The sequence below is a fragment of the Microcaecilia unicolor genome, chromosome 6 (assembly GCF_901765095.1).
Source record: "Microcaecilia unicolor chromosome 6, aMicUni1.1, whole genome shotgun sequence".
NCBI lineage: Eukaryota > Metazoa > Chordata > Amphibia > Gymnophiona > Siphonopidae > Microcaecilia > Microcaecilia unicolor.
Window position 1 is genome coordinate 229,420,093 of NC_044036.1, and position 16,080 is coordinate 229,436,172.

General features: G+C 44.4%; 1 protein-coding gene across 1 annotated transcript in view; it reads left to right on the top strand.

Moving 5' to 3' along the window:
- The window catches only part of RPL12 (ribosomal protein L12), a 130,871-nt gene extending 115,430 nt beyond the window's left edge, over window positions 1–15,441 (top strand). The window contains exons 5-7 of the mRNA XM_030206574.1: window positions 7,721–7,807; window positions 8,139–8,252; window positions 15,384–15,441. Coding sequence (XP_030062434.1) covers window positions 7,721–7,807; window positions 8,139–8,252; window positions 15,384–15,385 — 203 coding nt within the window. The 3' untranslated portion in view covers window positions 15,386–15,441. The remainder of the gene's footprint in view (window positions 1–7,720; window positions 7,808–8,138; window positions 8,253–15,383) is intronic.
- Window positions 15,442–16,080: the final 639 nt, after the last annotated feature.

The window sequence follows — 16,080 nt, forward strand, 5'->3', positions numbered from 1 at the left end:
CCATTATTATCCCATTGCCCATTTTGTTTGCGTCTCTGATTTCCTTTATCATTTCTGCGTCTAGCTGCTCATCCTGGCGAGGCAGACGATAGTACACTCCTATCACCATCCTTTTCCCTTTTATACGTGGAATTTCAACCCACAGTGATTCAAAGGTGTGATTTGTGTCCTGCTGAATTTGTAATCTATCTGAGTCAAGACTCTCGTTAATATACAATGCTACCCCTCCACCAGTCCGGTCCAGCCTATCACTATGATATACTTTGTACCCCGGTATGACAGTGTCCCACTGGTTATCCTCCTTCCACCAGGTCTCAGTAATGCCTATTATGTCCAATTTTTTATTTAGTGCAATATATTCCAACTCTCCCATCTTATTTCTTAGACTCCTAGCATTTGCATATAGACATTTCAGAGTGTTTGTTCCTATTTGCATGATGCTTAGTACTGGACACTATTGATTTGCCATCTTTTGTCTGATCTTTGGTTGTGTTTAAGGGCAGCTGGCCTACCACGGTCTGTTGTGCAACCTCACTATCCAGAAACCCTATCTTCCCTGTTTGTGAGGTATCTTTGCAAGATACCTTTTCACGAACCATGCGCTTTTGAGCGACTGTCGGCCTTCCCCCCATTTCTTGTTTAAAAGCTGCTCTACCTCCTTTTTAAATGCCGATGCCAGAGCAGCCTGGTGCCACCCTGGTTAAGGTGGAGCCCATCCTTTCGGAATAGGCTCTCCTTTCCCCAGAATGTTGCCCAGTTCCTAACAAATCTAAAACCCTCCTCCCTGCACCATCGTCTCATCCATGCATTGAGACTCTGGAGCTCTGCCTGTCTCTTTGGCCCTGCATGTGGAACAGGTAGCATTGCAGAAAATGCTACCCTAGAGGATCTGGATTTGAGCTTTCTACTTGAGCCTAAATTTGGCTTCAAGAACCTCTCTCCCACATTTTCCTATTCATTTGTGACAGACGCCAGAGGGTGGTGGTGAATGGAGTTAGCTCAGAGGAGGGAAAGGTGAGTAGTGGAGTGCCTCAAGGATTGGTGCTGGGGCCAATTCTGTTCAGTATATTTGTGAGTGACCTTGCCGAAGGGTTAGAAGGTAAAGTTTGCCTATTTGCGGATGATACTAAGATCTGTAACAGAGTGGACACCCCAGAGGGAGTGGAAAACATGAAAAAGGATCTGAAGAAGCTAGAAGAATGGTCTAAGGTCTGGCAATTAAAATTCAATGCCAAGAAATGCAAAGTGATGCACTTAGGGAATAGAAATCCACGGGAGACGTATGTGTTAGGCAGCGAGAGTCTGATAGGTACGGATGGGGAGAGGGATCTTGGGGTGATAGTATCTGAGGATTTGAAGGCGACGAAACAGTGTGACAAGGCGGTGGCCGTAGCTAGAAGGTTGTTAGGCTGTATAGAGAGAGGTGTGACCAGCAGAAGAAAGGGGGTGTTGATGCCCCTGTATAAGTCGTTGGTGAGGCCCCACCTGGAGTATTGTGTTCAGTTTTGGAGGCCGTATCTTATTAAGGATGTAAAAAGAATTGAAGCGGTGCAAAGAAAAGCTACGAGAATGGTATGGGATTTGCGTAACAAGACGTATGAGGAGAGACTTGCTGACCTGAACGTATACCCTGGAGGAAAGGAGAAACAGGGGTGATATGATACAGACGTTCAAATATTTGAAAGGTATTAATCCGCAAACGAACCTTTCCGGAGATACGAAGGCGGTAGAACGAGAGGACATGAAATGAGATTGAAGGGGGGCAGACTCAAGAAAAATGCCAGGAAGTATTTCTTCACGGAGAGAGTGGTGGATGCTTGGAATGCTTTCCCGCGGGAGGTGGTGGAGATGAAAACGGTAACGTAATTCAAACATGCGTGGGATAAACATAAAGGAATCCTGTTCAGAAGGAATGGATTCTCAGGAGCTTAACCGAGATTGGATAGCAGAGCCGGTAGTGGGAGGCGGGACTGGAGGTTGGGAGGCAGGGATAGTGCTGGGCAGACTTATACGGTCTGTGCCAGAGCCGGTGGTGGGAGGCGGGGATAGTGCTGGGCAGACTTATACGGTCTGTGCCAGAGCCGGTGGTTGGGAGGCGGGGATAGTGCTTGGCAGACTTATACGGTCTGTGCCCTGAAGAGCATAGGTACAAATCAAAGTAGGGTATACACAAAAAGTAGCACACATGAGTTGTCTTGTTGGGCAGACTGGATGGACCGTGCAGGTCTTTTTCTGCCGTCATCTACTATGTTACTATGTTATATGTACCAAGACAGCCGACTCCTCCCCAGCACTATCCAAAATCTTATCTAGGTGACGCGCGAGGTCCGTGGCTTCGCACCAGGCAGGCAAGTCACCAGGCGATCCTCACGTTCCCCAGCCACCCAGCTGTCTATATGCCTAATGATTGAATCACCAACTACAATGGCTGTCCTAACCTTTCCCTCCCGGGCAGTACTTGGAGACATATCCTCGGTGTGAGAGGATAGTACATCCCCTGGTGGGCAGGTCCTGGCTACAAAAGTACTTCCTACTTCACCAGGGTGATGCTCTCCGTCTAGGAGACCTCCCTCCTCCAAGGTAGCACAAGGGCTACCAGACTGGAGGTGGGACTTCTCTACAACATCCCTGTAGGTCTCCTCTATGTACCTCTCTGTCTCTCTCAGCTCCACCAAGTCTGCTACTCTAGCCTCAAGAGAACAGACACGTTCTCTAAGAGCTAGGAGCTCTTTTCATCGGGCACACACACATGACATCTCACCAGATGGGAGATAATCATACATGCGACACTCAACGCAAAAGACTGAATAGCACCCCTCTCGTTGCTGGACTGCTGACTCCATCTTAGTGTTTTTGAGTTTTTCAATAATTTAAAACTTGCTACAGTATTAAGGATATTAGCCTAAGTGTCTTTTAGTTTATATAGTATTTTGTATGATTTTAGTGTTTCGTTCTTAGATGGTAATGAAATGTATTTAAAACTCTGTAAGAATTCAGACTCACCTATATCGCTATTAAACGTAGACATTAAATTGTTATCCAAGATTTTAGCGGAACGGTTGGCACAGTGCCTACCCAGATTGATAGGATAGGATCGGAGCAGGTGGGGTTGAAACGACATCTCCAGTTGGTGCATAATATTAGACGTCTGCTGCTTGCTATGGCCCAATTCTTTTGACAGGGTAAAATGGGACTACTTACTCCAAACTCGGTCTCACATGGGGTTCCAGGGTTGGTTTTTGCAGGCAATATTGTCACCTGACGACTTGTTTGCTAGTAAATGGCATTAGGGAGACAGAATTCCCTATCGCAAGAGGCATTAGGCAGGGTTGTCCCCTTTCCCCTTTACTATTCTTACTTTCTTTGGAGCTCCTGCGTAAAACTCTTTGTTGAATACAGTGAAGGGGGTATCTCTTGCAGACCAACATATTAAAACCCCAGCATATGCAGATCTATTACTAATGTTGACTAATCCATCTCAATCTCTCGAATCTTTACTTGCATGCCTGAGCCAATTTGGGAAGTATTCGGGATTTATGCTGAACATAGATAAATCCTATGCTCTTTCAGTACTGCCTAATACACAGGCACAATGGCGGGGAGATTTTCCTCTTAGATGGGCACAGGGAACACTTAAATATTTAGGAGTGCACATACCAGGAGATCTCACACAATTATACGCTTTAAACATACAGCGGTTATTACAAGAGACACAGCTTAGGTTGCAAGCGTGGGAGGCATTACCTGTCTCCAGTGGCGTAGGTAGGGTAGTTGACACCCGGGGCCGGTCATTTTTTAACACCCCCCCCCCCCCCCAAATCCAGTACTAGGCATACCGAGAATACAAAACACTCAGGACCTATAGAGCAATTCTACCATACCATAAGCAGTAATTTGTACGAGTCACACAAGGAAAAGGAATGCATCTTAAACACTACAGTGAGCACTAGAACATCAATTCACCTATTGTAAAACGAAAACAGACAGATTAGTACAGATCGTCGATCCTGCACAGTCAATGCCAATCGAAAGCCATGCCTTTTTCACAAATAGATACACCCTAATCCACTATAGAATAAGTAATCATAAACTTTCTATTTAGACAAAAATTAAACTGAACCCCCGATGCCAGACTCTGCATACAATGCAACACCACAGAAACAGAAAATGTCCTCTAGTACTGTGCAAAATATAAAGACAGCAGATGTAAATTTGAAAAAACTAACAAATACCAATCACCACTTTACAAATTAACAAATAGAAATAAAACAAATAATATCATTTTATTGGACTAATACATTTAGCTTTCAGAGGCCAAAACCTCCTTCCTCAGGTCAATTCAGTATAGTACTGTTACAGTGTCCTATCCTGACCTGAGGAAGGGGGTTTTGTTCTCCGGAAGTAAAATGTATTAAAATTAGTCCAATAAAAAGATGACCTTATTTACATGTTCTATTATAAACATTTATTAACACAGCTACAATACTACTTTATCCTAAAGCAAAAAAATAAAAATATATATTTACAGTTCGTTGTCTCTGGTTTCTGCTTTCCTCATCTTTTCACTGTCTTCCTTCTATCCAGCATCTGTCTTCGCTCTCTCTCTGCCATCCAGTGTCTGCCCTCTCTCTCTGCCCCTTCCATCCACTGCCTGCCCTCTCTCCCTTCCATCCACTTCTGCCCCTTCCATGCACCATCTGCCCCAGTCTGCCATCTCTCTCTCCCACTTCCATCAACATCTGGCCTCTATCTCTGCCCCTTCCATCCACCATTTGCCCCAGTCTGCCCTCTTTCTCTCTCCCCTTCCACCCACCATCTGCCCTTTCTCTCTGCCCCTTCAATCCGTCTGCCCTCCCTCTCCCATCTGTCCAGGGTCTGCCCTCCCTCACGTGCCCCCCTTCCATCCAGGATCTGTCCCCTCTCTCCCTGCCCCCTCTTTTCAGCCCCCAGTTCCAGTTCCCTTCATCCACCACATGCCTTGCATCCCCCCCCCCCTTTCAGCCCCAGACCCATTCTCAACCTGCCCCAGGCATGGACCCATTTTCCCTCCTGCCCCCATGTCAGACCCCAGTTCCAGCTTCAGACCCCTTCTCCCATCTGAGCATTCCCCTCCCCCCAATCCCCTTCTCCCCTCCTTGATGCTCTCCCACCCTCCCTAATCACCTTTAGGCACCCCTCTGAGCTCCCCCACCCCTCCCCAATCCCCTTCTCCCCTCCTTGATGCTCTCCCACCCTCCCTAATCCCCTTTAAGCACCCCTCTGAGCGCCCCCACCCCCCCAATCCCCTTCTCCCCTCTGAGTCCCCCCGACCCGACCCCAGATCCGTTCTCCTACCCTGTCCTGCTTTAAAAAATTGTTTTCGAAGCGCCGGAAAGTGGCAGGCAGCGCGCCTTGCGTCTGCCCTGCTAGTAAAGAAGATCTCACTGACATCGTCGCCCTTCCCACATTGAGTCCCGCCCCCCTCTGAGGCAACTTCCTATTACCGCGAGGGCGGGCGAGACTCAATGAGGGAAGGGCGACGACGTCAGTGAGATCTTCTTTACTAGCAGGGCAGACGCGAGGCGCGCTGCCTGCCACTTTCCAGCGCTTCGAAAAAAAAAATTTTTTAAGGCGGAGCAGCGGGAGCGGAGCACCCCCCCCCCCCTCCCACCCGATGACACCTGGGGCGGACCGCCCCCACTGCCCCGCCCTTGCTACGCCACTGCCTGTCTCTTTGTTGGGACGTATAGCCTTGTACAATATGTTCATTGTCCCCAAGTGGTTATATGTATTTCAACTCATATCATTGTACCTGAAATTGTCAGATGAAAAGAAATTGCATAAACTATTGCAGTGTTTCCTCTGGAGGGGTGGGAGAGCCCATCTCCCCATCTTAATGTTGTATATTCTGGTGGTGTATGGGGATCTGGGCTTGATCAGCATATGGTACATTAAAATTGCAAGCAGTATGAGACGTGTTAATGATTGGTTCCGCTCTGCACAGGATTACTCTAACACGTCCCTGGAACTCCAGCTGTCTCCTACAGTTCACTTCAGTAGTCTTCTGCATGCAACGGGGAGGTACTGCGCCGAAGATGTTGACGATCTCCATAATGCTAAGGCTGTTTGGAGATGGATCTGGATCTGCCGTTTGCATCATTTTTCTCCTAAAGTGACACATTACTTATCAATATGTAATAACCCAGCTTTTATACCAGGTCAACTATACCCCACTTTTCGCAAATGGCGTAACCAAGATATTGTATACTTGCTACAAGTAGTGACATCAGAAGGGCGAATCAAATCCTTTTGAGATCTTCAAAAAGAATTTGCTATATCACACACGGATGTTTTCTAGGAGTAGTCTAGTGGTTAGTGCAGCGGACTTTGGGTTTGATTCCCACTGCAGCTCCTTGTGACTGTGGGCAAGTCACTTAACCCTCCATTGCCCCAGGTACAAAATAAGTACCTGTATATATGTAAACCGCTTTGAATGTAGTTGCAAAATACCACAGAAAGGCGGTAGATCAAGTCCCATTTCCCTTCTATTCTGTTCAGTTGAGACATTATATAAAATGTTTACATTTGGAGGCCCTGGCTGAAGATGTAGAGGAAGAACTCTACAGCGTTTTCATAAGAGGCACAACAGAGTGTGTCTTTTTCCTCGGCATCGACACTATATCAGAACTGGATTATACTCTTCTCCTGACACTGTGGTGCAAAGACCTGCAAGTCTCCCTGACTATTTCTTAACTTAAGGCACACATCCTTGCTATTCTCCACCTTTCCCCATTTGCAGCACACTGGGAACTTCAATACAGATTCGCTCTACTTTTATACATATCCCCCCGCCGAGCCTTTCACATGTGACTATCTCCATGGGGATCTTGTCCAAAGTGTGGAACTGAAGGAGTAACATTGGACATATTTTCTGGTCATGCTGTGGTATCACAAGTTTCTGGAAAGAGCTATTAATTCAAGTCTCCAAAATGTGGCACTCAGGATGGCATTATGATCCTGCTCTTTTATTCAGTCATCCTAAACTGGGTCCTCCAACTCCATGCAGATATGCAGCATTTGTGACTAAAGCCACTATAATATCGAAACAGGTTATTTTGGCTGAGGGCTTCTGGCAACTATTCTTTGATTCAACATTGGCGTACAAGCGTGATTTCTTTAACGTGTATGGAGCGAATAGGAATTTGAGACTTTACCTCTACCTCCGATGAACGATTTCAACAATGTTGGAGCCCATTTTGGAACACTTTAACCCCATCTGCCGGGAGCCGTTTATTAAACCTATAGATCTATATTGGCTGACTGTTTGTTGACCTATAAGTTGTGCCCTATATGGTAGATTTTGTGGGTGGGGAGGGAGGATGGGAAGGGGGGGTAGTTATGGAGTTGAAAAGTCGATAGTTTCATGTTTCATTGTTCAGATGAACTTGCTGTTGTCTTATAAAAAAAGATTGAAACATTAAATTGTGCATTCAGTTAGGTATTGATGTGTAATGTGTTTATGTAATGTGCCTTGAGTATGGGTTTTTACTCGGAAAAATGTGGCCAAACTGAGATATGCCCAGAGTCTTAAGGGTTCTCAGATAACATCTTTTCTGGTACTATATAAGGAGCCTGATGAGTATAATGAACTCCATGCAATATATATTACATAACATAGTAGATATTAAAGTTGGAGTTAAAAAGAATGTCAGCTAACCATCCGTTTCTGCTTTGTTTCCAGTTAAACACAATGGCAATATCAGTATGGATGAGATTATCAACATTGCACGCCAAATGCGACACAGGTCCCTAGCCAGGGATCTCTCTGGTAAGCACACAACTACAGAGTTTATTGTATTTAAGTGAAGTAATTCCTTGCTGTGGGGATCATTTTTTTTTCTCAGTTTACATCTTACATTAATAAATGTCTGAAGATGTGGTCATTGCATGCCCTCTTGCTTTTTCTTAAAGTGGCAACAGTGATAATCTTTTAAGATGATGACCTTTTTAAAGCAGAGAGAGAGAACTAATGTTTTTTATTTTAATTATTTGTTTTGTTTTTTTACTTGTTGAGTCAAAGGAAGATGAGTAAATTTATTCCAGGGTGTTCAGGTGTACATCTGATTTATGCAATTTCAAGCTGGTAGCTTCTGTTACAGGAACCATTAAAGAGATTCTGGGTACAGCTCAATCTGTTGGCTGCAATGTGGATGGCAGGCACCCCCATGACATTATTGATGACATCAACAGTGGTGCTGTTGAGTGCCCAGCTTGTAAGTTGTGTTTTGTTTACCTTTTAGTTTTAGGCTTCTAACACAGTTGAATCAAGGGCAGAATTCTGGTGTTATGTCCCCTCACGTTTTTTTATCTCTGTTTTCCCATTTAGTTTGCTTTAGCCCTGTATTTGTGATTAGTCCTCAGTTGGAGGGCCATGTGCAATAACCTGACTCTCTCAGGGACTCTGAAAATGCCTCTGCTGCATCTCAACCCCAGCTGACTGAAGAATCAAGCCTTCTATTACGTCCAAAGGATCAGTCCAGACTTGTGGGTTATGCCCATCTACCAGCAGGTGGAGATATGGCAGGTCTTAGCCTGCTCTTAGCCAATATTCTCTATCTCCAGCAGGCAGGTAGGGACTTAATTGTGCATCACTATGACTGAAACGTGATTTGCTCCTGGGCTACAAAATTGGGCAAGTTGAGCTGGAGGTTGAGAAGCTATACTGCAAAGCAGATACTACTACTTAACATTTCTAGAGCGCTACTAGGGTTACACAGCGCTGGTGTGCCAGTTCCCTCCCCTCCCCACATTCACCTACCTCCTTAAGGTTTAAAAAAACAGTGTTTGTCTTCCTGGCATGTTTACTCTGGGGACATTGTTTCTTTATTGCTGCGTCAGTCACTTAGTGCCTAGCAGCTGCAGAACTTGTGCTTCGTCCGGCTTCAGCAGGGTTCTCCTCCCCCAAGTTTAGACTGTGTGTCAGCAACCATTTCAGTGGATCCACTCTACTCCTCAAGCGGATGAGGTTTTTGTGCCTCCATCAGCCTCTTGACAACACATTTTTTTGCTCCTGCAGACCTCACCTAAAATTTGGGAATTGCATAGGGAGCTGAAGGAGCCCCATTTTCACTTGAGTTTGTACAGTTGTTGCATCAGGCCTACTTGCTTAAGAGGTCTTAGCCTGCACGTGACCTGGTTTTACCTCAGCTTCCTTCAAAGGATCACTCTCTCTTCTAAGAGAAGGAGACTAGATCTAGGTGAGATTTCAGTAGCTTCGGGCCATGATTATATTGTCCTGTCAGTGGCTTGTGGCCATTCTTATCTGGCACTCTTATAGAGAGACATGTGGCTAGGCTGTTCCACAGAGAAGGAACTTAACTGCTCTTATCACTAAAGCTCTGGAAATCTTGAAAACTTCATCTCCTTTAGCACAGGCTCGTCCATCTTCTGATACTTATGTCAGCGACAATAAAGCCTCCCAAGTCTTTTTCATATACATGAAGTTGTGCAGGAACTCATTTCAGCACAACGGACACACCAAATTTCAAAGTAGCACAGGATATGTCTATTCTCTATCCTATTCTTCATGATGTAGATAGGTTTAAATTATCTAGGGTAGATGCCCTAATCAACGCTGAACATAAGAGTAGCCATACTGGAATAGACCAATGGTCCATCTAGCCCAGTATCCAGGTCACAAGTACCTGGCAGAAACTCAGTTAGTAGCAGCATTCCATGCTACCAAACCCGGCGCAGGTAGTGGGCTTCCCCTGTGTCTATCTCAGTAATAATGTACTTTTCCTCCAGGAAATTGTCCAAACCTTTTCTTAATTGTAAATACCCTAACCGCTGTTTCCACATCCTCCGGCAGTGAGTTCCAGAGCTTAACTGTTGAGTGAAAAAATGTCCTCCTAAAAGTATTTCTATGTAATTTCATGGAATGTCCCCCTGGTCTTTGTACTATTTGAAAAAGTAAAAAATTGATTCACTTTTACCGGTTCTACACCACTCAGTATTTTATAGACTTCAGTCATATCCCTCCTTAGCTGTCTTTTCCAAGCTGAAAAGCCCTAACCTCTTTAACCTTTCCTCATATGGGAGGAGTTCATCCCCTTTATCATTTTGATCACTCGTCTTTGAATCTTTTCTAATTCTACTGTATCTCTTTTGAGATACAGTGACCAGACTTGGAACGCAATACTCAAGGTGAGGTCGCACAATGGAGTGCTAGAGGCATTATAATATTCTTGGTCTTATTTTGCATCCTTAGCATCCTGTTTGCTTTTTTGGCTGCTGCCGCACACTGGGCAAAAGATTTCAGTGAATTGTCTACTATACAACCTAGATCTGTTCATGCCTTCAAAGAAATGAAGCAAATTGGTGAGGCAAGACTTCCCTTGGCTGAATCCATGCTGACTTTGTCCTATTAAATCATATTTGTCTGTGTTCTGTAATTTTATTCTTTTATAACTGACATCAAGCTTACTGGTCTATAATTTCCCGGATCACCCCTGGAACCCTTAAAAAAAAAAATCAGTGTTACATTGGCCTCCTTCCAATCTTCAGGTACTATGGATGATTTTAATGACCAGGTTACAGATCATTAACAGCAGATCAGCAATTTCATGTTTGAGTTCTTTCAATGCCATCTGGTCCAGGTGATTTATTTAGGCTTGGTACGTCTTCCAGTTTCACCAAGATTTCTTTCAGTTCCTCCGCATCATCACCCTTGAAAACCATATCTGGTACAGATAGATCTCTTACATCTTCTGTAAAGACCGAAGCAAGAATTCATTCAGTCTTTCCACTATGGCCTTGTCCTCCCTGAGTGATGCTTTTGGTCCTTCATGATCTAACGGTCCCTCAGATTCCTCACAGGCTTTCTGTTTAGTGTTACTATGAGTTTGTCTGTGCAGCAAATTTTCTTTATATTCTCTTTTAGCCTTCTTTATCAATGCTTTGCATCTAGCTTGACAGTGCTTATTTGCTTTTCTTCATTCAGATCCTTTTCCCATTCTTTGACGGATGGTCTTTTGGCTCTAATAGCCTCTTTCACCTTTTAACCATGTCACTAAGAAAACTACTATTCTGGTAGAAGGAGGTACCGCTCTTAAGGATGTCCACAACCGCAGATTGGAGTTTCCTTTAAGGTAGCAGGCCTGTGCCTGCAAGCTACTATTTGCAGGTTTTATGCTGCCAGAACAAGTTTTTCCTTGGTACAACAGCCTTTGTCTTCAGATGAGTGGACTGTTAGACCTGACTCCAGTGGATTTATTGTCTGAGCTGCTAAACATATGGCTTTAGCAGTTTCTGCAAGACGGTGGTTGTGGCTCAGACATTGGGCAGCTGATGTGCAGTTCAAGTGCAAATTAGCAAAGCTCCCTTTCTGGGGTAAATTATTGTTTGGAGAGGACTTGAAAATTTGGTTAATAATCTGAGAGACTTTAAAATTCAACATTTTTCCCTAGGACTGATCTAAGTCTCCCTAATCTCGCTTCCGATTTCAGGAGGCCAAGTGTTAAAACAAGAAAGTCTAGTTCTTCCTCCACCTCCTCCTTTCAGAGATCACATTTTTAACAGCGAAAGTCTTCCTTTTGAGGCGACAAACATAATTCTTCCTCAAACCCCAGAGCTTCTAACTTCTTCCACTCCTTGGAGGAGGCCATTGCAAGTCCTCTTGCACGATTTTACGAGGAGTGGGCCAAATTCACATCAGACCAGTGGGTCTTGGAGATCATGAAGGATACAAGGTGGCGTTTTTGTCCACTTAGAATCCCCAAAAAGTTACAAGCAGTTGAGGACAGTTCAGCCTGTTCCTCTGGAGGTACTCCCATTTTTTTTTTTTTTTTTTGTGGTTCCCAAAAAAGGAGGCTCCTTTCGTCCTGTTAGATCTCAAACATATGAACAAGGCACTAAGGGTTCAGCACTTCAAGACTCTGCGCTCTGTAATAAGCTCTGTTCAACCAGGTGATATCTAACATCTTTAGATCTTGAAGAAGCTTATTTCCACATTCCCATTTGGCTGCCTCAGCGGTTTCTCAGTTTTTCAGTTCTTGGAGCTCACTATTCAGCACAATGCCCTTGGGTCTCTCTACAGCACCAAGAATTTTCTTCAAAGTCGTGGTAGTGGCCTAAGGCGGGACGGTATTAAGAGTTTATCCTTACTTGAACAGGTGGATAATCAAAGCCTTCTCTTGTCAGGAAAGCCTTTGTCACCTCCGGAATGGTAGCTCTGCTTTGCTCCCTAGACTCGGTAGTCAACATGATCCAAGAGCCCGCTAACTCCCACTCAATCTCTAGAGTACCTGGGTGTCCAGTACCAGAGAGGAGAAGATTTCTCCCCTCCTCGCATCAACTCGAGCCTTTATGGACATGAGATTATGTTCAGGTCTTAGGGACCATGGCTTCCACCTTGGAGCTTCTTCCTTGGGGCCAAAATGCACAAGATCACTCCAGTTGTCGCTGCTTTCTCGCTGATCTCCAGTGTCATGGATTATGGTGTTAGTCTCCCTTGGACACTTCATGCGAGGCACAGTTTACTTTAGTGGCCTTCTCTTGCCAATCTTCAGAAGGGGCTTCCTCTGGCTTTCACCAGAGTGGGTAGTAGTTGCTATGGACATCAGGCTGGGGGACTCGCTGTCTTCTCACTGCAAGGGGTCGCTGGTCTGCAACCGAAGTTTATAAACCTGGAGCTTGGAGCAATTCAGAAAGTTGCTTTCCTTTCTGTAAGGAAAGCCGGTGAGGCTTTTATCTGCCAATATGATGGCAGTGGCCTATGTCAACAGACGAGGTGACAAGAGTACTCCTCTAGCCAGGAGGGCCAACCTACTGTTCCAGTGGGCACAGATTCTTGTTCCTCTCATCTCAGCTTGAATACTCAGTCAGATTTCCTCAACAGGGACTCTCTGGATCTGGAGGAGTGGAAGTTCTTGTTGGAAGCGTTCCAGCTCATAACTTCATGGTGGGGGGTTCTAATCCTGGACCTCATGGCGACTAACCTCAGTGCTCGGGTTTGCATGTTCTTCAGCTGTTGCAGGGACAGTGAGTCAGAGGGATTAGATTAGGGATATCCAGCCTCGGTCCTCAACGGTTGGAATCCAGTCAGGTTTTCATGATTTCCACAATGACTATGCATGAGTTCTGTTTGCACTGCTTCTATTGTATGCAATAGATCTCAGTGTATTCATGCATAGTGTAAATCTTGAAAACCTGACCTGGTGAGGGCCTTGGGTACCCCCCTGGTTTAGATATTTTTCTGGCATGTCCATCCAACAGTCTACTCTGTGTTCCCTTCTTGGCTGAGGATGGGTAGAGTTCTTCAGTGCATCGCTCGTCAGTCAGGCCCAGTGGTAATTTTGGCCCCAGATTGGCCCAGAAGACCAAGCTTGGTACACTGCCTTAATTCAGCTTCAGATAGAGCCACCAATTTGCCTTGTGTCTCAAAAAGGTCCTCTATCTTGGAGACTCATAGCAATAGAAGATCCCTCCCCCTTTGGTCTTAAGGCCTAGCTCTTGAAAGGTTAAAAGACATTAGAGGAGGTCTTTACTACCCTTCAGGCTCGCAGGTGCTCAACGTCTGCAGTGTATGTCAGAGTGTGAAGAGCTTTTGAACACTAGTGTGCTGCACGCATCATTTATCCATTTAGTTCATCTCTGCAAGGTTTCTTAAAGGATGGCTTTAGAAAAGGGTTAGCTCTTAATTCACTTAAGGTTCAGGTCGCTGCCCTTGCTTGTTTCCGAGGGTGCCTTCAAAATTTTTTCATGGGCGGTTCATCTAGATGTGGTTAAATTCCTAAAAAGGGTCAGTCACTTGAATCTGCCCTGTAAGCCTACTTGTCCAGAATGAATCTGAATTTGGTGCTGAAGGCTCTACAGAGATCTTCCTTTGAGCCTATCCACTTGGCCTAGTTGAAGGACCTCACTTTGAAGACTCTTTCTTTAGCTATGTCTTCAGCTAGGTGTGTCTCTGAGCTTCAAGTGTTGTCCTGTAGAGACCCATTTCTTTGTCAGAGTCGGGGGTTACAATCTGGACAGTTTTTTTCTTTTGTTTGTTTTTCCCCTTCCTGCCCAAGGTGGTTTCATCCTTTCATATCAAATCAGCCAAGCTGCCCTTTTGCAGGTAGGACTATGCTGTGGATTTTGAAACTCTGCACTTTCTGGATGTTCGTAAGGTCCGATCAAAACCACAGGAAGTGGAAAGAACACAGATATCCCACAAAGAGTCAGGCTCTTCAAAACAGACCAGAGATGCAGGATGTGAATCAGAAGCTTTATTGGAGGATGACTCAACAGGGTACCGTGCCATTCAGTACGACAAATACCACCACAAAGGTCTTTTTAAAGACCACTGCCATTCAGATCCACACATGGAGGATCTATATTTCCATAAACAGACAACGAAACTCCTGAGGAAGGCACCGTGTGTGCTGAAACATGGTACCCTGTTGAGTCATCCTCCAATAAAGCTGCATCCAGCAACTCTGGTCTGTTTTGAAGAGCCTGACTATTCCCACTCCTTGCCTTTTCCTTTGTTCATAAGGTCCTCCATTAGCTGTAAGCTGCCAATGATTTTTGATGCTCAGATTATTTTTCTCCTAATTTCTGGTGTTCGAAAGGGAATGAAGGTATCTAAAGCAATTTCATCCACCTATATTCTGGCAGGTAAGAAAGTGTCTCTGAATGTTAAGGTGCATTCTACCAGAGCACTATCTACTTTTGTGGAAGCTCAAACCATGTCAGTTGATGAGCTTCATCGATCAGCTGCATGGTCATCTCAGCACAACGTTTTGAAGCATTATCACGTGAATATTTCTGCCAGAGCATAAGTTTCTTCAGGGCATTGGGGGTTTCTGTGTCCTATTCAATTTGAGGACTGCTTTTTTACATCCAACAAGTCTGGACTGATCCTTGGGACATAATGGAAGGAAAAATTAGTCCTTACCTGCTAATTTTCTTTACTTTAGTCCTGAAGGACAGTCCAGAACCTGCCCTTCTCAGTGAGTTGCTGTTGGTTGATTGCTTGTTCTTTTCTTTTGTTTCCTCTGTTGATAGTCTTTCATTCTTAAGGAGGCAGGAGTTGCATAGTACTTCTTGACTTCACTGCTTGGATATCAAATACTGGCTGAGAGCATATGCACAGTATTCTTTCAGGCAGAGATCTGCTGTACCCTCTATCTCCATTTGCTGGTTGATGGGCATAATTCACAAATCTGGACTGATCCTTTCGGACTAAAGGAAAGAAAATTAGCATGTAAAAGACCGAATGAATTTTTTTTCCTTGCTACAGGACCATTGTTGCCCCCCCCCCCCCCCCCCAAAAAAAAAAAATCTGTTTGAGAGGTAAATGTGATTTGGATTTGCAATGTTATATTTGAAACTGATGAAACTTTTTGTTCTTTCCTCAGAGTTAAGACTGCAGTAAAGAAGAAACAGAAGTTAAATAAAAAAAAATTAAAAATCAAATCAAATTGGCAGTTTCCTTCTTCCCCCCCCACACACACACACACACACACACACACACACTTGGTTACTGAAGCTAAGATTTTAGTATAATGTTCTGGTATGACTAGTATTTGCAGACCAAAAAAAGAGGCGCTAAGTGTCTTTGCAGCAACCAAAGCAGACACTGTGAAGTCCAAAAAAGTCTTTATCCAAATGTGGCCTCGTTTAGTTTCGCCAATAAGGCTGCATCAGGGGTAAACATAAACAACTAACCAGGGTCACACAGGATTTGCCCTGGCAGGGAGACTAAGCATTCAAGATGACTTGAATGCAACTTATTATCCACAGAGGGCAGAGCAATAGCTTCACAAGTCTGTATAGGGTAGAAATTGGGTCACAAAAAGATGAGGAAAATGGTCACATTGTAAGCAATGCTAAATCCTGAAAGCTGTACTGGGATCATTTTTACCCACAATACTTAGTATAGAGCAGAATAACAAATCATTAGTGACCAAAAGGAGGAGACACCAGTTGCCCTGTTCTTTTCCTAAAGAGGCATGTACAGAATTCTTGTATTTTACTAAGTACATTGGAGCCATAATCAAGTGGGAGATATTTTACATAGCAAATGGAAAATATTGTTTTCATTTAGGAGAAAAA